Source organism: Chenopodium quinoa, unplaced genomic scaffold (assembly GCF_001683475.1).
Source record: "Chenopodium quinoa cultivar QQ74 unplaced genomic scaffold, ASM168347v1, whole genome shotgun sequence".
NCBI lineage: Eukaryota > Viridiplantae > Streptophyta > Magnoliopsida > Caryophyllales > Amaranthaceae > Chenopodium > Chenopodium quinoa.
Genome location: NW_018745410.1, coordinates 5,074,822 through 5,096,654, shown reverse-complemented (window position 1 = coordinate 5,096,654; position 21,833 = coordinate 5,074,822). Strand labels below are relative to the sequence as shown.

Below are 21,833 nucleotides of genomic sequence, written 5' to 3'. Positions count from 1 at the left end.
AAAAGTCGATCAAATACAAATATTAAATGTGACAAAAGCTAATCAAAGGCTAAACTATAGTGTTGTCATCTGAACTAGTCTCAACTATACATGAAACATTTCAAAGTTTATAGTGGCTAATAAATATATAATTTTTGTTAACCAAAACAATTAGTTATGGTGGAACGACTATCAAAATATAATCATTTTATTTATTGGATTTAGATTATAAAAATAAAAATTTAAATACACAGTACTTATTAAAAGGTTAACGAGCCTAGAAAAAGCCTCTAAAGATAAATTCTTCTATTACAAAACTTACATTAACCTGCATCAAGCTTAACAAAAAATGATTTTTTTTATTGTTATTATTTTATTTTGTTAAGCACTGGAATTCCAAAAAAAATTACAAAAAAACCAAATAATGAAAGCATACAGTATCTCAAAATAGACTTTACTCTTGGATCAACTTTTAAATTTGTCTGAAAAGCTATTAAGTAATATATTTAACGGCTATTTCACCAAATGCCACTGAGAAATTTAAAAATTCACCAAATGTCATCGTACTTTTCATAATTCATCAAATGCCACTTAGTTCTTAAATAATTCACCAAGCGCCATTAATGACTAATGGCCGTTCACTCCATCAGTCATTAGGGCTTAATTATGACACATGTCATGATATGATTGGTCTATTTATTTTAATTCATAATAACTAAAAAAAACAAAAAAATTAAATAAAAAAAAAATAAAAAAAAACCCAATATTTTCCAGCCACCTTCCCACCACCGCCAAACCCTAGCCCCTCCCCTTATCTCGCCAGAAAACGACCGGCCACCCCCTTAACCACCTAAAAACGACCGATCGACCCTTTAGCATCCCACCTGACCCACCGCCGACCCCCAAAACCACCAACAAAACCTGCCCCGACCCCAAATACCACCAACACGAGCTTTGATTTAAAAACCCGAAATCGGCAATAGAAATCGACCATTCTAGATTTCCATGGTCGATTTCGACCGTCTGAGGGTGAAAGGTTTTCGTAGTCGGGTTCTATTCTGGGTTTCCATGGCCGATTGCGGTGGCTATGGTGATGCATCGTGTTGGTGCGTGAGGTGGTTGCGGGGGCTGGGGTGGGGATCAACGCAAAGGTTGTCGGTTAAACGGAGTTTTGTGGGTCAGCGTGTGGGTGCTGGAGTCGGGTAGGTAGAGTTTTGGGTATTGCGTGAAACAATGCGGTGGTTGGGGTGGTTTTTCGGGAGGAGGAAAGGGAAATTAAGTGGAGTCGCCGGTTTTGATGGGGTCAAGGGGGTTCCAGCGGGAGGTGAGGGGGTTCCGGTTCCGACGAAAGGTTAGGGGGTTCCAGCAGGTGGTCAAGGAAGTCCGGCGGTTGGCTTTGGGCTGATGGTTGGATTTGGCAGGTGGTTACGGACTTACGGTGGTGGAAATGGGTTGGGTAGGATTTAGAGTTTTTTTAATTTTATTTTTATTTATATTTTTTAAACCAATAACCGACTAACACGTGTCCACATGTGTTATGATTAAGCCCTAATGACTAACGGCCGTTAGTCATTAATGGCACTTGGTGAATTATTTAAGAACTAAATGACATTTGGTGAATTATGAAACGTACGATGACATTTGGTGATTTTTAAAGTTCTTAGTGGCATTTGGTGAAATAGCCGTAAATTTAATAATAAAATAATTCTATTAACTATTACTAAAACAAAACATTGATGACATTATCAACTCTAAAACTATCATACGTGTCATTCTCACATTAAATTTTCGTTACTCAACTTAATTGAGTAACTATTTTTGTTACTCAAGTGGCACAAATGTAAATATGGGCCTAGAAATTGTCAATTTAATAATATTTAAAGTTTTGCTAAGGGTTATGGGTTTAACCGGGTGGAATGGAATGGTTTAAACTTTAAAGTAATAATAAGCTCATTTTCATTCTGCTGCTATAAATGATGTACCTAACAAAAATGCTACAATTTTCACCAGCTACTGCAACACGCTAAGGTACGGAAATACAAAGTCATACAAGACAAGCACTTGATTTAGGCTTGCGCCAAGCACAAAAGAACATCCAGCTATAATGATAAATTTAATAAATTGGTTCTTCTACAGGTATTCATCCTTCCGTTCTTTATGCTGATTATACCTTAATTTCTGGCCTGACAAAGAACACCCTGATCAGATCCAGATATAGCGGTCTTGAAGTTTTGTTACACATCTAGACGAAGCAGTTGTTACTTCTTCAAATCTGCCATACTCTGCTCTTTTTCATAGGCAACATATACAATGAAGATAGTCCAAAATGATTTCTGAGTTAATTTGAACTGCATTTCAATCTGCTCAGAAATCAGCCAATGGCAGCTGTTCTCTTTTCAAGCAATGACTCCAAAAATGCAGAACATAATTTTGTCAGTGGTGGAAGAGTATGTGAAGGACCATTAAATATGGTCTCCCAAGGCCTCTCTGATAGTGATATGGTAGCTTGTGTAGTTTTCTTGGGATCAAAAATTGGCAATTCCCCATAAATGGAGGCATAACCATGTTGTCCTGAAACAAAATACAGGAAACTAATCAGTCACTTTTTTAAATACAAATCAAATGTAGCAACATCACAAGCAATTGATACATGTCCTGAATGGCTGAATTAATCCATACTTTCATGCTAAATTTAGAGTGTTCACTACTTTCATTCGACCCACAATTTTGAAAGCAAAAGGTGAGATCCAAAGAAGCAATCTAGTTGAAAATTATGCCAATTTATCAAGGCTAAAGGTGAGATCCAAAGTAGCAATCTAGTTGATACACTCCTTTCTACACTACTTTTGCAATTAGGTAGCCAAAGTTGGGAAGACATAACAAAGGCTCAAATTCGGGGCATACTCGGAAGGTAAAGGAGTTTGCTTTACTGAATTAAACTGCGACCTCACCTACAGCAAAAGAGCAAGACATGCTCCCTTCTCATAAGAATTCTGCGTGACTTCACTGAAAGACACCTCAGCAGCTGAATTTTCATACTATAATACAACCCAAGATCTGAAACTACTTGTTCAGAAGTAAAGCAGCTATGGAGGTTGAAGAGCAGAAATAGAAACCCAGAGTAGGTATAGTCTTAAGCCTGCTTACAAACACAGGAGGATGACCAAACTACAAGAAGCTTTCTAAGTTTCTAGTGATTTTTCTTTTTGGAAAGTGGAGCCTGAGCCTCTACAGTTTTACATCTTCTCTTTGAGAGCCTAATTTGATAGCTTTCCATCTTAAGTGGAAGAATTCTGTCATGTGTCCATAACAAATTTCACTTGTAAAATTATACACAGATGTAAAACTTTCTAGTCTCATTCTCAAATCCTTGGAAGCATATCCACTGCAGCTCACCCAGTTTCCCTCCCTCTATCTTCTATACCATAATTTGTCAGAAAGGTTTCTTAATATCTTCTTCCTCGTAAGACATAGTTTTCATCTTCATTCTCTGACACACAGTTACGATACTATAACACACATAAAAAATGGATTCTGATCAGCTTAGGCCAAGTTAATTTTAACTGAGACAAGTTTTGGCAATATAACTTTTATATAGCAAATATTATTTTGTTGATTAGGCAATAGACACACAAACATAAGTCTACAAGAATTGCAGCATTAACCAACACAAGTATTGATTTCAGCTTGCCAATCCAACATTCAACATTTGTAACTTGTAAGAAGTCATACCATGATAGTTATCAACCTTAAACAACCAAGAGTTTACCAAAAAGAAAAATATATCAGCAAATACATTTCAGCTTTGCCAGTAATAATGGATTTATAGAGTAAGTTCTATATCGGTTATCCATCAATACGAGCAAATAGAGATCACAGAACAAATATGTAGATATGAAGAGCAATGCACCTATCAATCATACAATCCTAGACCAAAAAAATACGCAACTGATCTTATTGATTCAGCAAAGCTTTGAGAAAAAAGATGCAGTTGAAAGGACTTATATATACAAGTCATACCTGACTCCTCGAAATCCACTGCACCCTTTTTATGATTTAGGCTGGGTTCATGTTGTTCTTTGCTGAGAGGATCAAATACTACATATTCATGGTCCCTATCAACATATGCCAGCAAAGCAGATGGGCTTCCAGAAGGATTATTTTTCAGTGAAGACATCTGGCTTTGTTGGAGAAATGACAGCCCTCCTCCCTTTGCCTAGCATGTGAAAATGTTGCCAATCAGTAGTCTTCGAGCAAAGCAACAGTACAAATGACTCATCTATAAAAGATATTCCTTCAAATTCATATTATAAGACCCCTATGACTTTTACAGACGAACACTGAACTTCGATTTCTATAACATATTCTTATAAAAACTTGTGTTACCTGAAAACAGGTATGGATATTAGGTAAAAATACATGTTCAATTGACCATTTAAATTTTTTTGGAGATAGGCTCCCTGTCCTACTTTTGAACATGGGTATGAGACACACAAAAAATTTAAAGTTTATAATAACTGCTCCTTTCCATCAGGCAGCTTAAGTATACATTACTCAGTATCACATAATAATTTATACGCCCTTGGTGTACTTTCAAATATTTAAATGCTCGCCTCCATCAGAAACTAGCCTTCACCATCTTCACCCCTGTCCAGCCCCCCTGTAATGCTTGTTATGTTTGATGATACGGGCCATGTGATAGCAAGGTCACTCTGCCACCCTTTCATCACCATAAGTTAAAATGGACAGTAACTTGCTTCAATAAAATGTTTAGAATTTTAAATCTCAACCATGGAAAACTTGTTGCTAAAGCATAATATATGGTGATTAATGATAACCTAAAGAGAATATTACCTTCCTAACCAACCATGTACCAACTGGCACTGGAGAGTTTATATCAAACAACAAAATCATGCCATCTCCGGGAGAAATTGAACTTCTGTGTGATTCAGTCAATACAGATGAATCAGGAAAAACAGCAAGCACTGCGAAAAAGGGATCATCTTCCATACAAGCAACAGCTGCACAACCAGCCAGAGACAGATAAGGCAATTGTTAAAAAAGGAGGCAATTGTTAAAAAAAGGATGCAATTTAAGCAAATTAGGAAATTTTCTACTACTACTACTAATTGCGGCAGTTGCAACAGGAATACAAATGTCGTAGATGTGAGAAACAGAGAGAAACCAGGGGAGAGGGGTAATTGGAAAATTGTTTTTGATTTTGATAATTCAAACTATGCATGAGAGGACAACATATAACCCAGCTTCAGCACCAGATGGAGAACATTTCAACAATGACCAACAGTTGCTGGGAAACCTAGCAGAAGACGGATATTTTCTCTAGAATTGCATTTTTGAAAAAAATAATAATACTCCCTCAGTTTCAAATTATTGTTCTTGTTTACTCTTTGCACATGTTCCAATGCATGTATGTATGTATGTATAATCATGGTCAAAGTTTCCTGCTAGAAATGGAACATTGTAAGCAGAGACAAGATTTAGAAACAGGGAGTGTATTTTTTTTTTTTTTTGGACACATAGGGGGAGTACATTATAATGAGTTAAATCATGAAAGATAGAGAAAAGAAATACTTTCACCCATAGGAAAAAAGGGTTATGATAAAAAGCATTATAAATTTAAGTTTTGACTTGCATTATATAAAGGCAAAGAACAAGAGAGTATATATCGATAAGTTTTGACCAATGTTACAAGGTACGGGGTACGATTCGAAACGTGGTACGGAAACGAATACGCGGAACGCTGCCCTTTGGTGATTCCGGTACGATGGGTACGAATATATATATGGAGCAAGGGAAAGTAAAACTGTAAAAGGGTGGGTGTCATAAAAATAAAGAGGAAACTAATAGAGTGTGGGGTCCAATTGTTATATTTAAAAAGCCATTCAGTTTTCTGACTTGTCTCTCCTACTTTTTACTTAATTTATTAATAAAAAAATAAAATAGTATCATCCAATGTTCTGATTTCTCTCTCCTCTCTCCTACGTTTGTCTTCAACCTTTATTCTCCACCATTTTTTGAAGCTTCAAGACGAGTGTCAACAACCTTTAACCCTAAAACGCAAAAGCATAACCTCAGTCTATGAAATCTAAATCGGGTCGTCAATTTCAAGATCTGAGTCGCGACCACAAGCGACCTGAGTCGCGTTTGTACCGCGTTCCGGTACGAACGAACCAGGTCGCAATTCGCACCTCCGTACCGCGAACCTTGTAACACTGGTTTTGACTAGCACAAATGCACAATTCAAGCAACGGTATTTATGATATACCAATAATCATTTTCCATGCTTTCTAAAAAGGCCACTATTCAAAATCATGCATTTTGTAGTGTTTACCTAAAAAAAATTTAAGTCATCAATAACATCGTATCAAGAAATATTTGTGTCAGCAACATTAAGATACAGAATACCAAAGCAAACATAATAAACACTTTGAGAAAGAATCAGTGTTAAAGAAATGTGCAAACCTTCAACCAAAATGGCGTAAGACCATGTTCTGGACAGCTTTGACAAGCCCCAGAGAGATAATTGGGGCCTCGAACCTTGTGAGGTGGACACAATGTACTCAGAATTACCAACAAATGTAAGGTTCACAATAGGCTGCAAGATAAACAATTTATGAGTCTTACAGAAACAGGGCTGTCAATGGATTCCAGATATTAGACAACAAAATTACATCGTAAATAACATTATAGCAGTAATGCAACAAAGTCGACTAGATTAACCAACTATCTACAGAACAGCTGCAATACTACAGCAAAACAACTGCAAATTTGAAACACTCACAATGCTCACTAAACAAACCAATTCCAGTTTTAAGTAGTTTTTACTCCGTATTAAACAAGTCTTTGATCCAACTCCGAATAACAAAAAATTCTTCTATTCTGTTTCAACAAGAAACACCCATGAGGCTCATTTGTCACAAATAAAAAAAATAAAAAAAAATAAAAAAATAATAATAATAATAATAAATTAAAAAAAAAATTAAAAAAAAAACTTCTATTAGATTGTGATGCTTACAAATTAAAAATATAGAAAATAAATAAATAAACCTTTGATCCCTAGCTAACATCAAAACTAATTTCACCTAAACAAATATCGTTACACAGAGTTATGTAATGCTAATCACCAACAACATTTCCTTTCATTCACTTAGCTAACTGCTATACGGCCTATACCCTTGTGCAATCCCATTTTCTTCATGTCATTTTTAATTCCCTCCAAGGCTCCAACCAACTCATCTTTGGCCTCCCTCAACTTCTCACAAAAATTACATTATATTAATTCTCAACAATCATTATCAGTGCATCTTCAGGTAATTGTCTCACATGACAAAACTAACATAGTCAATACTCCCTCATCTTCACCAGTTATATACACAATTTTAAAAAACATTCACTTGCAAACCAACTTACATAGAATATTTATCTCAAATGACAACATTTCGAAATACCAACAGAAACACCCCGGATTACAGTGCATATCATTCACCCCAGGAGCTCAAAAGGTAGTTTTGTTGAGAGTCGTTAAAAAGAAAAGTACATGGAAATGCAAAAAAATTAAGGTCATTCACATGGAAAGCCTCTATTAGTATGGTGGTTTCGCCAAATATGTTGTTTGCAAGAGCATTTATTGTAATTCCCTATCCTTTTTTTTTTTTTTTTTTTTTTGAAACAATTGTAATTCCCTATCTGATGGAGAAGCTTTTACTTGAAAATAGGTTGTTGGAAAAAAAAATGGTCAATCTGATCAGAATTTGACAGCTCGATCACCAAATTTAGGGTTCCTCTTTCTCTTTCTCACTGATACAATTACTTTGTTAAGAGTCTGAAAGTCCAGCTTGATAATGATAAACTCATGGCATGTCATGTATCACAATAGTAAATTTTGTGTAGACAGATATTACAGCCTAGCTTCATCTAATTATATCAGGAAACAGGCTAAATGATTCCTGCCTGTAACGAAAGTTAACATCAGAGGATCTCCACTACTTACCAAGACTTCAAAAGACTCATTTCCAACTATCTTCTACACAAGACAAAGTAGTAAAACAAAAATAAAATACAAACACATAAGATTACCGTATAAGTTTCTCCAACTACAGACACAAGATAATTTCTATTTGGGTCCCATAGAGTTATCACAGTTTCAGCAGCAATAGCCAATACGGAGCCATCAGCAGAAAAAGTGGCAGCTGTCATAGACTTCCCCCTGTAAATATAAATAATGACAACAATTATTAGAATAATGACAAGAGGCAAAAAGAGATGAGTAAATATTGGAATTCAAGGCAGCAATAATGACGAAGAAAACATACAAACCAAATAGTTTTAGCCAATAATATAAGAAGGAAAGAGCAAACTGCAGGGAAGCATACATTTGATAAACCTAAACGGTGAGGCACATGTAAATAAAAAGCTAAAAACTCTATTAGCATATCAGACCCTACTGCATATTAAGCTATCTACAATTGATCTCAAGATGAAGGGGATATTCCACTATATTACATACTCGAGAATAAGTAATAATCAAAACCATACTTGTAAGAACCAACAGAATGGCAAACCCAGCCTGAGCAGCTATCAACGCCACCTTTACTTTGAGTAGTGTTACTTTGGACCCAAATCTGAAAGGTAAAAATTGTAAGAGTTAAATTTGTCTCTGAATCAAGATAACTGATGAATTATAATGTATTCTAAAACAGTACCTTAAAATCACCACCATATGAAGAACTCACAGCCATTTTCCTTCTAGGATGAAAAACAACAGCAGAAACAGCAGCATCCCTGAAATGACTAAATTTCAGTTATGCTTTCAAACGTGAAAAATGAAAGAAAATTATTAACTGAGTACAAAAAATTTGAGCTGTTTGACAAATGTCAGATATAGAACTTTCTAGAAAAGAAATCCAATATTCTATTTGTGATTGAATTCTAAACAGCTTCATCTCTACAGAATGGTCCTACGGTAGGTTTTCTGGATGCCATGCCCATATCCATTCAAAATGATAGTTAACTCAAAATATCTGATCTTCTCTTTGATGATGAAGCATAAATTACAAGTATTTTGCTAGCCTGACAAGAATAACTTGGGTTATTTAAGTCATGCTCGTCCGATTTATGAATCAATGTCAGCTAGGATGGTCAATCTTTAAAAAGGGTGCTACTTCAAGCTAAAATAGGAATCTTTGGCTGATTTTTTAGGCTGCAGAGTGGGGCTTCCTCTTTCAAGTTATTTGCATCTTCCTTTTGCTGATTTTTTTTTTTTTTTTTAAGTGAATTTCTGTTCAACATCCCTATAGTTGGTATTTGGGAGATTCCAAAAGAATACCAGCATGAATATTATTGCTTTTCTAGGTACATAAGCAGAATCCTTTCCTGTTTGCCTATTAAATTTATGTTCTGATGCACAATCACAGCTAGTGTGAATTCAAAGATAGAAAATATTGAACAGGACTTCTTAAGGGCTAATAGTAATTCTTATAAGGGTTTTCAGAGTTAGGCTTACCCATACAATAATGAAGCTCTATAAACAAATTGGCTCTAGAGGTTTACAATGAAAGAAGAGGCTAGTGGAAGATCACCATCAAGCTCAAATACAATGCAGTGAACCTTGGATGGTGATGCAAAATTTCTTCTTCTCGTGGCACATGCACAAGGAAATCTATATCCGTAGAGTTGCATGTTTACAATTCCTTGCCCAGAAATGCAGATACTGGCTCAATTGTTCCATTGTGGCATTACATATGGTGCAGGAATCATATCCTAAAAGCTCAATTTCCAGGTTTATTCATATTCTCTTTACTTGAGAAGCTGCTATTTCAGAAAAGTTAGTACCATGATAATAATAAGATTAAATGTTACTTAATAGATACTTCTTAATAATTGTGAAAAAAGATTTAGTCCCAATGCTTTTAGATGTCTTTGTGTTGAAGAGGTCAAGTTGGATGGCTTTGATGAGATGGTCTTGTGGGGCTATATCATGATAATAGAGGCTCACTTCCTGTCAAGACCCCCTCCTCTCCCTCTTTTCTGAATTTCTAAAGAGATTTATAGTATTTATTATTTATTTTTATTGACGGGGAGATTTATAGTATTTATAAAGCTTAGATTTTTTATTTTTTAACTAGATATTAATAACAAAAAGGCAGTAAACTAAAAATAACACATAAAAACATAACAGAATTGTGCCGTATACAAAAAGTGCAGGTCTTAGCCTTGCACCTAGACTCTAGGGACCTTTTGTACCTCACGCCTTTTACTAAGATTCTAATTAGAGCAAATATCATTAATTAAACCAACAGGCCCATTCTAAGTAAATGTAACCCCAAGAGATGCATTTAAAATTTTACATGAACAATAAAATAAAATAAAATATATACAAAGTATAAAATAGTAGCTGCGGAAATTAGACAATTCATTGATCACACGGGAGATGATAAATGATTTGTAACCAATAATATTTGTTAGTCTAAGAGAAACCACAGCATTAAGTGTGTTCCAAGTGTACATGGAATTGAAAATTTAGCTAAGACCATATAAGCATTTAAGCAGTGCATCCCCCCAGTTTCAGTAAACATAGGAATATCAAATGCGAAAACAATTCTAGAGCACATATGATATAAGACACAAACCTATGAGGTTCATAAACTATGGTAGAAAGCTTATAATCTTTCTTCTGGGTCTCAGCTTCCCAAAACTTCAAGCAAACAAGGCCTCCTACACCATCTTCAGCAAGCCTAGTTTCAACAGTACTCATCAAAGATCCATCATGTGAAAGTGCCACAAAGCTCACTACCACCTGTAAACACAATTTAGCAGGAATGTTTCTTAATGGAGAAAAACAGAATGGGACCATGCAGCAGATAAAAAATATATATAAACAATGAAAGCAACTTTTCCTCTTTCCAGAAAACAAAAGACCGTCATTGAAAGAAACCAAGACAAACACTTAAAAAACCTATACTAGAACAGCCCATAGACAAGAACTCTCAAGTCGCTTGATTTCAGAAGCTCGGTAAATGATATTCTAGACATAACAGAAGTCAGAGGGCAATATACTATGGAAAACAATTCCTAGTATATTTGAACTTACGAAAAAAAATTAGGCCATAATTTCATGGCTATTCAACAAGACCACATACAAATTTAATGAAGAATTGAAAAGCAGAGAGAAACAAATTAGTAACCCTCACTTGAATACAATTCATCACATTCATGGATGCTACGAATTAATTTAACTGTAGCAAGAGGCTAGAGCTTAAAGAGATATTTCCAATTGTATGGATAAAAGTACATAATTTGATTCCTCCCCTCTACCACAATTTACGTGGCAGCCTTGTAAAAGGCATGGAGATAATGATTTTTATTGTCCTCAGCATAAGGGTCTTCCTACAAGACGGCAAAAACAAAGGGGAAAGAGACTGAAGAGATGTAAATGGAAAAGAAAAATCAATACATTAGCGATTCAGATGAGTACGGATCTCTTCTAAAATGCTTTCTACTTTCTAGGTATTGAGTCTGCATGTGTATAATTGTACATCTTATGATCTGCTAGTTTTTTATTTTTATTTTTTTTTTATTTTTTTTTATTTTTTGACACAATCTGCTAGTTGTGATATAATTACACACTTTTTTGGAGTAGGGTAAAGTAAAACCTTATCTTTATATATTTATGGAAAAAAGAAGCAAGCTCTCATCACAGCATTAGCCATTCCCAGCATTATATGTTGGTAGAATCACATCATTCAGGCAACTAAATTTCTATGCTTGTAAGTTTTATGTATCTAAAATACCCAAATAGAAGATCTAGGGTTTAAATTTCAGAAATATTACTTCATTTTTTTGTTCAAATATCAAATTGGATGAGTTTAGTGGATAGAGGCTACACAAGGGATTTTAGATCATCGGTATCAGCGAATTGGACAACAGCCCTCAGCAATTTGGGTCACATTTGACCCAAGATCACAATCTGGGCCACAGTTCAGGTGTCTGAGCCGCATTCTGAGTAACACTACTCTGGTGAGGAACTTTGGCTTAGTCGCAGACTTTCCATTATTGAGATTGGCATTTACTGTTCATCTGTTACAAATCATTTGAATGTCCATTATGTAAGATTTTAAGAATAAAAGGCACAGAAATCAGTGGACTTCTGGCTTTCTGCTATGCTGATGTGGATGGTTTGACACTCCTCAAAGTGGCCTGAATAGACACTCAGATCTTGGAAAATTCTTTACTGTGCAGTTATGATAGAATTCTCCAAGATCTGAGTCTCTATACAGGCCTCTTTGATGTAGGGGACTAACGGGTAATACTTTTAAGCAATAACCTTCTCTCTCAGTTGTCAGTTCATACTCTTCCCCCTTATAAGCCATCACAAATAATAGTATGCAACACAAGTTACAATTTGTTCTTTCTTCCTGACCCTTCAGCTAAGCTGTGCAAGGAATCAGTATTTGAGGGAGGGGCACATTAGTCATAGCCTATTAGTAGTGTCTTGAGGAATAAGTTAGAGTTAGTTATGAGACTTTTTCTATAAATAGGCCTCATTAGGAGGAATAATGATCATGCTGAAAATATTGTTAAGCTTTGCTTAGTTTTGGAGAGCTGCTCTTCCTCTCGAATGAAGAGTGATTGTACTGTTTGATTACTCTGATCATCAATACAAATATCTGGTACTTAGCTAATTTTTTTTTTTCTGTCATTGGTCTGATTCACCTCAACAGTACAATAGTTGTACTGTGGTGTCCTTAATGTGTCAACTTGCTTGAGGCATATATAAGAACAAATGGGCGTGACTAACCCAATATAAGAAAACCAGGGAAAATCCATCTTCTATAGATAGAGTGAAAATATAAGTAAAAATATAAATTATAGAACATTGTCACATATACCTACCAAAAATTATGCAGCCTAGTAGTATAGGAAACAGAACAATAAAGCATAGTGTACTTGTCCACATAACGATTACAAATAATTGAGGGAGAAAAGGGTAATGACAGGTACCGTAATTTCGTCGCTTGGTTGATGATTTCTTTCACAGATTTGAACCTGCGGGATTAAGCATAATAGAGGACAGTGAAAAAGCATTCGTGCGGTTCATATATTTAAAATATAGTATAAAGATCATTTAGTGAGCAATCAACTTGAAGGACCTCGAGGAGTTATTTATTTAAAATATAGTAAAAAGACCATGTAGTGACCAAGGTGTATTCATATTTCAGCCCAACTTGAAGGACCTCAAGGTGTTATGGAACGCCATATGATTCATCCATTGTGAAAAACTAATATAAGAAAATAGGGCTCCTCATTGAATCAACTCAAACTAGTCTGGATATCTAGGATCTGTAAAACTCAAAATAGGGCTCCTCATTGATTATTTATTTAAGTGAACGGAACAGGACCTCTTTGAGTTAAAAGGTCAGTTGAAACAACCTGTTGTCATCGCAAGGATAAGGTGGGGTTAGCCTATAAAGCTCATCCATAATTGAAGGCAAACTCATTTTTTTATTTTTTATTTAAATATAATTGAGGGAATCATCATTAAATATTTGAAGCAGAAAATAAACAAGGGACAAAGGTTTTAAAAATTTGTGTATTTTTTGTCTGTCTTTTATTGAAAAGTAACTAATATATTGCATAGTTATTCATTTCATGGGGATATTTAGTATCAATATTTAGATACAACTCAAAATATAGCTACGACTAAATATTTGTAGATAAAATTTAGACATTTGTAGATACATATTTTAAAAAATTGTAGATATTACTATTTCGAAGCTATACATCAGAGGTGAATTAAACAGGATCACAAAGAATATATTTTCTGTACATATTTATCAAGAGTATTATATTCCATTTGCATTAAAATCTATAATGATCTTAAATGGAGCAACAAAAAAGAACAATGGTGGTATCAATAAGTAAAAATCAGTTTTCCATGTAACAAACAATTTATGTACAGTAAAACTAGTTTACTGAAAAAAACACAAGACGGAATAGTGTCAACAAACATAAATCAATGAGTAAATAAGATATCAATATAATTCGAGCATTGCACCTCTGTGATTTCAGTATCATCCAACAAGCTATAGAACTGGATACGGTAATTATTTGTAGGCAGAGCAACTAATCCAGCTGAATGATCAAAGGTGAATCCACTAGATAATCCATTCCACATATCTGGAAAAGAACAAGGAAGCTGCAAGGTACAGCATTAGAATTTCATCACAAACAGGATCAAGATTAGGCTGCATATGTTTTAACCAAGAAATTATAGGCTGATTATTTTGGAAAGGGAAGTAAAAGATAAAATAACATCATATCAAGGCAAGAGTATAGCTAATCGGCCAAGCAAATGGAACAAGATGCATCAATAGTTTCAATACGTTATAACCAAGCTATATGTAAGTCAATTAGCACCGCACAAGGCCACACACCACTCGATCATATTCCAACAGAAGACTGCCACATAGAATAAAGCATATACAAAGTTGATAAATCAGAAGGTACCACCTCCTGAAAGTTTTTTACGCTTACTGTTTTAGTCATAAAGTCTAATACACTTTTGCTGATTCTATATTCGGCAAATTCCATTTTCAACCTTCCCCCCTTACCTCACAATATTTACATCTTTACGCTCTCTCTTAGGTTTTCCACCCTTTTTCTTACAGCACCAACCTTTTTACACAGTCTCTCTCTCTAACTTAATCCCCCTTTTTTTTAGACTACTCACCACACCAACACTCTCTCCAAATGCCTTAATAAGTGTGCAAACAATAACCATAGAAACTTTTGGAAACAGAGGTAGTTTATTTAGACAGCAATGCACGACTTAAAATCAACATGTTGATAGGCACTAACACTTTCTAATTTTCTAGTATTGAATATACAAGCTCTTCGATTTCAAAACAAACTCAGGCTTATCCATACATCCCAATTCATAATGATAACAAAACCAACAGTTCCAAGTTCCAACAGTTTGCTAGATTTACTAGAGATTCGGTTTTAGTTTATTGGAACATCTACCAACAGTACTAGCTCCTCCAAACAATCAACATCAGTGAACATTGTTTATACCCAGATTGTTATGATACCTCTACTTTAAGGGATCACCAATGAAAGTCTCCTTGTAGGTTTACTCAGCAATTGGTATCAAAATGTCAGTACACTGTACATAATATTAGTATATACTACAAGGGGGCAGGACTTTTATCTGTGTTAAGAACCCATCATTTGATGGATATGTCAAGAGTTACTGATCTACAATGAACACAACTTTTCTTGCAAAATCTCCTTGTGGAAACTCTCTGGCTTCCAACTTTTGTTGATGCTTGCAACATTGATTCATGGAAATGGCACCTCAAAATGTCAGTCATCTTGGGCTCATGCCATGAATTAAAGAATTGAAACTTTTCCACCTTTTTTTAAAGTCAAGAAATTTAGGCACATATTTTTAGATTAAAGTTGAAAACCAACCTTTTTGGAAATATGTTCTTATTTCGTGGAAAAAAAAAAAGACATCCTAAAAAATCATAAAGACTAAATAAACATAATTCTCTATATGTAAATTTAAGGAAAATTTGCAAATTACCACCCACAAAATATGCCTATTTCGATATAACCACCCAAAAAAAAAATATTTTAAAATACCACCCACTAATTTAAAAAAACACTCAGATGACCACCCATTTAGCAATTCCGGTGGAATTTCCGTCAGTGGGCCCCACTTTTTTATTTTTTTCCTTTTTTTTCTGGCTTTCTCACTCTCTCTCCCCGATTTCACTCTTCTTCTTCCTACCTTCTTCCTTTCTTCTTCCCAACCACCAACCCCACCATTGCTCCCTCACCCCAATCTCCCCCACTTTCTCTCTCCTCCATCAAATCTGGGCATTTCGTCAACTTCAAAGCAAGAAAAACAAAAACCCCAAATTAATCCAAATCAAATCAAGCAACAAATTAATCCCAACTTAGGGTTCTTAAAATCCCACGATTCAACATCCCCCCATCAAAATCAATCAAAAAAACAACCAAAAATCAATCAAACACCAACCAAAATCAAAATCAGATCCCAAAATTGAATCAAAATCAAAAATCAAAATCAAAATCAAAAATCAATTTCGAGCAAACAAAATTGAAAAACCCCAACAACCACCACGACATCCCCTTCCCCGGCGAACAAACCGTCCCAACCACATCAAATTGCAGCCCGGCATGCGCAGCCACATCAACCCGCTGCCACCAATCAGCACCCCAATTGCAACAATCAGCAGCAGCCCAGAATCTTCAGCGGCGTCACATTACAGCAACCTGAATCACCATCGCCACCATTTCGCACATCACAGCCACCATCACCGCTGCAGCAACCACGCCACCGCAACCCAGCTCTGCTTCTCTACTTCACAGCCCGCTCACAGCAAAATCAGGAGATGTGAGGATGAGGAGGAGCAAAAGCAGGAAAGAGAGAGAAATGGGGGCAAGGGGCAACTGGGCAGCAAAGCAAGAGAGAAAATGGGGGAGATTGGGGTGAGGGAGCAATGGTAGGGGTGGTGGTTGGGAAGAAGAAAGGAAGAAGGTAGGAAGAAGAAGAGTGAAATCGGGGAGAGAGAGTGAGAAAGCCAGAAAAAAAAAGGAAAAAAATAAAAAAAGTGGGGCCCACTGACGGAAATTCCACCGGAATTGCTAAATGGGTGGTCATCTGAGTGTTTTTTTAAATTAGTGGGTGGTATTTTAAATTTTTTTTTTTTTTGGGTGGTTATATCGAAATTGGCATATTTTGTGGGTGGTAATTTGCAAATTTTCCTAAATTTAATAGTGCTATTACAGACAATAAACTTATTCTTGGATCATAACTGCTAGAATAATGTAAAGGTCCATAACAGATTTTGCAGTCATGATTTTATAACATATATTACAGAATGGCTTATTGCGGAAGGTAAAAGGAAATGGTACTGATTTAATCTCATGCAAAGATGGAAAAAATATTAAGAACTCTCTGTTTGTGATAGCTTCAAGTCAAGTCTTTTCCACAGTTACAGTTTTATACTCACATTGTGCTGGAGAAAATGGCACAGCAAAAGTGTTGCACGTTATTTTCAGCTTGGATATTTTAAATACTCTAGAATATAAAAACATTCAACTCATAGGCATCACAGTTTACAGTCTAACACTCACATTAGGGTAGAGAAAATGGCACAGGAAAAGCGTTGCACATTATTTCAGCTTGCAAATGCTAAATATTCAAGAAACTAAAAACATTCAACTCACAGGCATTCTAATTGTATACTGTGGTACCAAAACATATATTGACCCCTACACTTAAACTTGCATGTGCACACACACCAGATATGAGATCAAGCAGCACCAACCTTAATTCCCGCTATGGACTTCAAAATTTCCAATGACGGCATCTTCAAAAAGTGGATCTGATTATCTGCACAAGATATCTAAAGATCCTTCTTTTCATGAGTTATAGAATCAGAAGTAGAGTTCAATTATGGAAAAAAGAAGAGAAACACGCACACACATGTGAACACGTTGTATTCTTTTTACCAATAATAAAACCAGATCAAAATAGTCAGGCAGTATCCAGATACAATAGTATCCTTACCACAGAGAGCGTAGGATCACACGAATGCACAAAATGAAGTAGAGGAGATCCAATTCTTGGTAGAAACTTTCTCTTCCCAGTGTCCAGCTGCCACAGGACAAGGACTCCTTCATTTCCCCCTGGTCATTATCAATCAGAAAATTTTATTTAAAGCCTCAATAGTTGCTGACAGTCCAATTATACACAATTTTTTATACAACGTAGATTATTCTAACTTATACTACAAGACTATATTATTTCAAATTTTGATAATAATTGGGGGGGGGGGGGATCAACATATGTATATAAAAGCAATTTCCCTAGATGACCAAAGAACCCTAGCAACATTAAAAGAAAAATAAAATAAGCAAAGGCCTGGAAAATATCTAAATAGATGAACAAGAAAAATAAAAAAGATAAATGCATCAGATCAATCACTATGTTACACCATTTTTATCAATATGTAAACCACTATTCATATACCTAGAAGCAATAACTAGTTGAACAGGCATATATGTGCTTGACAGAAAAAAAACCCAAGACAATTAGCTTTACCTCAGTGATCAAAGAACCCTAATTACATTTTTTTAAAAGAAAAATAAGCAAAGAACTAGAAAAGCATATCTACAAAGATGAACGAGAAGAAAAAAACAAGAAAGATAAAATGCATGAAAAGAAAAATAACTACATAGGCTAGATATTGATATACGTTGAAGCAATGAAAAGAGTTTACACAGATGATAATTAAGAAATAAACATAAAGTATCAACTTAGAATGACTTATAAACCTGAGTACAAATAGGCTCCATCAGTAGAAAAGGCAAGAAACTTCACTTCAGATGAGTGCCAATGCCATGTAGAGCATGATTCAACATCATCATCTTCTTTAACCCCAGCTCTTTTATCTTCAGATTTCATTATCTTTGCATTCTCCTTATCATTGCCTTTGAAAAATGATCTAGCACCGAAACCCCTCCAGACACAAATCCTCCCACTTGCATCACCGGTAGCAACAACATTATGATTTGGATGGAAGGCAAAAGTCGTAAAATTTTTTGTATGGTGCAATTTCATTTTCCTCACTAAGGCACGTTCACTTTCTTCAGCTGGAACTTTCCATATATAGAGTGAGCGTTTAATACGAATACCAAAGAATTCCCCCGAGGGACTACAAGTAATAAACTCAGGACGAGCAGTCTGCAGAAATTTAAAATAGGTTACTAGTCTGAAGCAGCCTCGCAAAAATAAAATTAGAATTAAAAAATGCATACATGTACTGCAGTTGACATCACTTCAGAAGGGATCATTTTTGAACTAAGAGTGCGAAGATTACAATAATGGGCAATATCAAAGGAACAAAAAGGCATTATTACATATCACTAAACATCAATATGCCTTAGATGGGGTTAGAAGAGAAAAATTCACCTAATAGGCTAGCATTCACTGATTCACAGTAACAATGTTAGCTCAAATTGTCAAAAGTATTCACCAAATCTGATCCCTCACAGCAGCATGTCATGGGACATTGTACTGCTCCATAAAATCAAACAGCCAGTCTCCACTTTTTTTTTTTGAGGGCAACAGCCAGTCTCCACTTAACAGTACAGTATAGTGCTAAACAACCTTTTTTTTTAAAAAAATCATTTCTATATTCAACATTTTAAGAAGATAACCAACAGAAAGCTCAACCTAGATGATGACAGATTTACTCAAACCCAAAAAAAATGGAGAAACAACCATCCCTTATAGAGCACATGGCGTGAAATTAAAGGAATAAAATGCACTAGCAGGATTCTTTATAAAAGTAGAACAGAAGAAAGGCTCTATGGACAAACTTCTGCATCAAATGAGAACATATACTTCACATTAGGGGTCAACTATTCATTAAACACAAAAAATGGTATGATACATAATAAATACGCACTAGGGGATTTAATACAACCAACCTCTTTTAATATCACTGCAGGGATCAGCTTAGATTTAGTTAAGTTGCACTTTCTAATTTGCCCAAGCAAACATTTAGTCTTGTCACTAGGATCACTTACATCTTCTACAGATATATATGCAAACAAATTAGATGGTTTACCACCCTCATCTTCTTGTTTAGATGGAAATTTAGGGATCACCTGAAATTGTAAGAAGATGAATATATTAAGGATTGTCAGGAAAAAAAAAAGGATTCGTCGCAATAACATAATACTGAAGAGAAAATTAATCGCACATAAACCACAAAATACACCACCTTCATTTCATACCTATTTCACAAATAGGAATGGCAACAAGATTCATAAGTCTTAACCTAAACACTCAAAAATCAATAGCTAAAAGCAAGAAGCTCCATATAAACCTGTGAATATTATACTTGTATCTCATTATCAACAATGAATGGTTACTGTAAAACAACAGCTGTATTATGTTCATCTTCTCAAGATATTATGAAATAAACAATGGAAATTTATGCCCCTCAAAGGCTTCGATTATCGATCAATATCTTTACTAAGAATACATTTTGACATAGCTGCAATCGTGCCCTCAACGATACATCCTGTTTAAAATTATCCCAAGAGTGAAAAAGAAATGACTAGCTTCTTCGTCAATCTTACAGCCTGAAGTACCCAAAAATAAAACTAAATATTTGACAAAAGTATCAAAATCTCTACGAAACCAATACTGCCTTCTTTAATGATACTAATTTACCTCAGTTCAATCACTACGAAAAGCGAAAATCTTTAATTAGAAAACAGAACAGCACCCAAATAACATTCAAATCAAAGAAACCCCAATAAACTTAAAAAAATAGTTGCATAAATTCTAAATGTATTATAATTTTATACCATTGAAAAAACGGGGAGACGAATATCGACCGTCTTCATCAATTCAGGTACCGCGAAATCCCAGTACCGAATAGTGCCGTCAAGAGACGAGGTCCAACAATAGCACAAAAGCTTACTTGAGCTAGGAACCACCACAACAGAAGTAACAAGTGCTCTATGACCTTCCAATTCAGTTATCTGAGATACAACAACAATTATAACAACAGAACAAAATTATCCAAATCATGAATTGAATAATTTCTGGGATTACTGGAGATGAAGAGAGAGATGTATACCTGCATGCCAGTGGAGGTGCTGAAGACGGAGACGGTGTTGCCGGAGCAAATAAGGAGGCGTTTGGCGTCATTAGAGAACGCCGGCAAAGAGGAGACAAAGCTTTTGCCGCCGTATATCATATTGGAGGTGGTGGTTATGGAGGCAGCAAAAGAGGGGAAAGTGGAGGAATTGGAAATTGAGAAGAAAATGAGGAGGGTTTAGGGGTTTAGGCACTTTTAGGAAAAGGGGTAGACTTTTTTTTTTTTTTTTTTTTTTTTTTATTTCTCTTTGGTGAACTCGAAGTTTTTACTTTTATGAGTGGTAAACGTTTTTAAATTTTATTATAATGATAAACTTAAATTATTGATTACCATTTATTCAAAAAAAATAAATTATTGATTATCATTGATAAGTGTTATTTTAATAAAAATCCTTAACTATAGTTAGTTTTTTTTTTAATAATTAAATTATTATAGAAATATTTTTCAAAAAAAAAAAAAATCAAACCCCTCCCCCACCCAACCAGCAGCCCCTCCCCCTCCACCATCGTCAGCCCCGACCACCAGCCCAACCACCAACCTGACTTATCCCCAACCACCGGATAACCTCCCAGCCCAACCCCCAACCATCGAAATCCCCACCTAATTTACCCCGACCACCGAAACCCCCACCCGACTTGATCCCGACCACCGAACAACCTCCAAGCCCAACCCCCGACCACCGAAACCACCACCTGACCTAGCCCCGACCCCTAAAAACGCCACCCCGATCCCCAAAACAGCAACGAACTCCAACAAAATCACCACCACTCTCACCGCAAAACCCTAACTCCAATGAAACCACCCCCACCTAATTTAAATTGGTCGGTCGCACTCCTTGACCACCTAAACTCGTCGGTCGACCTTCTAGAAGGCTAATTAACCTAGCCCTAACCCCTCGAAACCATTCAAAACCTGTAACCTCCCTAAAATCCGTTCTACCCGTTTTCTAGGGTTTCGGATTTTATGGTAGTTTCAGGTACTGAAGTTCTTTCGAATGGTTTAAAAGGATTTGGGGGGCCGAAAAACGGGTGAAAAGGTAGGGAGGTAGGGTCGCCGACGCCGGGGGTTGGGTAAGGGCGTCGCGGCCGCCGGCAAGGGGAGGGGGAGCTGGCAGTGGGTGGG

At 35.7% G+C, this 21,833-nt stretch overlaps 1 protein-coding gene across 1 annotated transcript; it reads right to left on the bottom strand.

Moving 5' to 3' along the window:
- Positions 1-1,877: 1,877 nt before the first annotated feature.
- LOC110713210 (WD repeat-containing protein 75-like) lies at positions 1,878-20,913 on the bottom strand. The gene is made up of 16 exons (XM_021891668.1): positions 20,691-20,913; positions 20,416-20,592; positions 19,528-19,707; positions 18,370-18,778; positions 17,603-17,721; positions 17,361-17,438; positions 14,054-14,194; positions 13,000-13,044; positions 10,629-10,795; positions 8,703-8,781; positions 8,536-8,621; positions 8,077-8,206; positions 6,463-6,595; positions 4,834-5,000; positions 4,000-4,195; positions 1,878-2,550 (listed from the first exon to the last, which is right to left on the bottom strand). The coding sequence occupies exons 1-16, from the start codon at positions 20,808-20,810 to the stop codon at positions 2,351-2,353; spliced, it is 2,427 nt and encodes an 808-aa protein (XP_021747360.1). The 5' UTR covers positions 20,811-20,913; the 3' UTR covers positions 1,878-2,350.
- Between the last annotated feature and the right edge of the window lie 920 nt (positions 20,914-21,833).

Bases quoted from the DNA above. Each gene is read 5' to 3' on its own strand.
- LOC110713210 (XM_021891668.1), bottom strand. From the start codon at position 20,810: ATGATATACGGCGGCAAAAGCTTTGTCTCCTCTTTGCCGGCGTTCTCT. The intron at 8,622-8,702 runs GTACTGTTTTAG...TTTACCTTTCAG, and splicing joins CATATGGTGGTGATTTTAAG to ATTTGGGTCCAAAGTAACAC. The intron at 2,551-3,999 runs GTATGACTTGTA...ATTTTGTTTCAG, and splicing joins AGTGGATTTCGAGGAGTCAG to GACAACATGGTTATGCCTCC.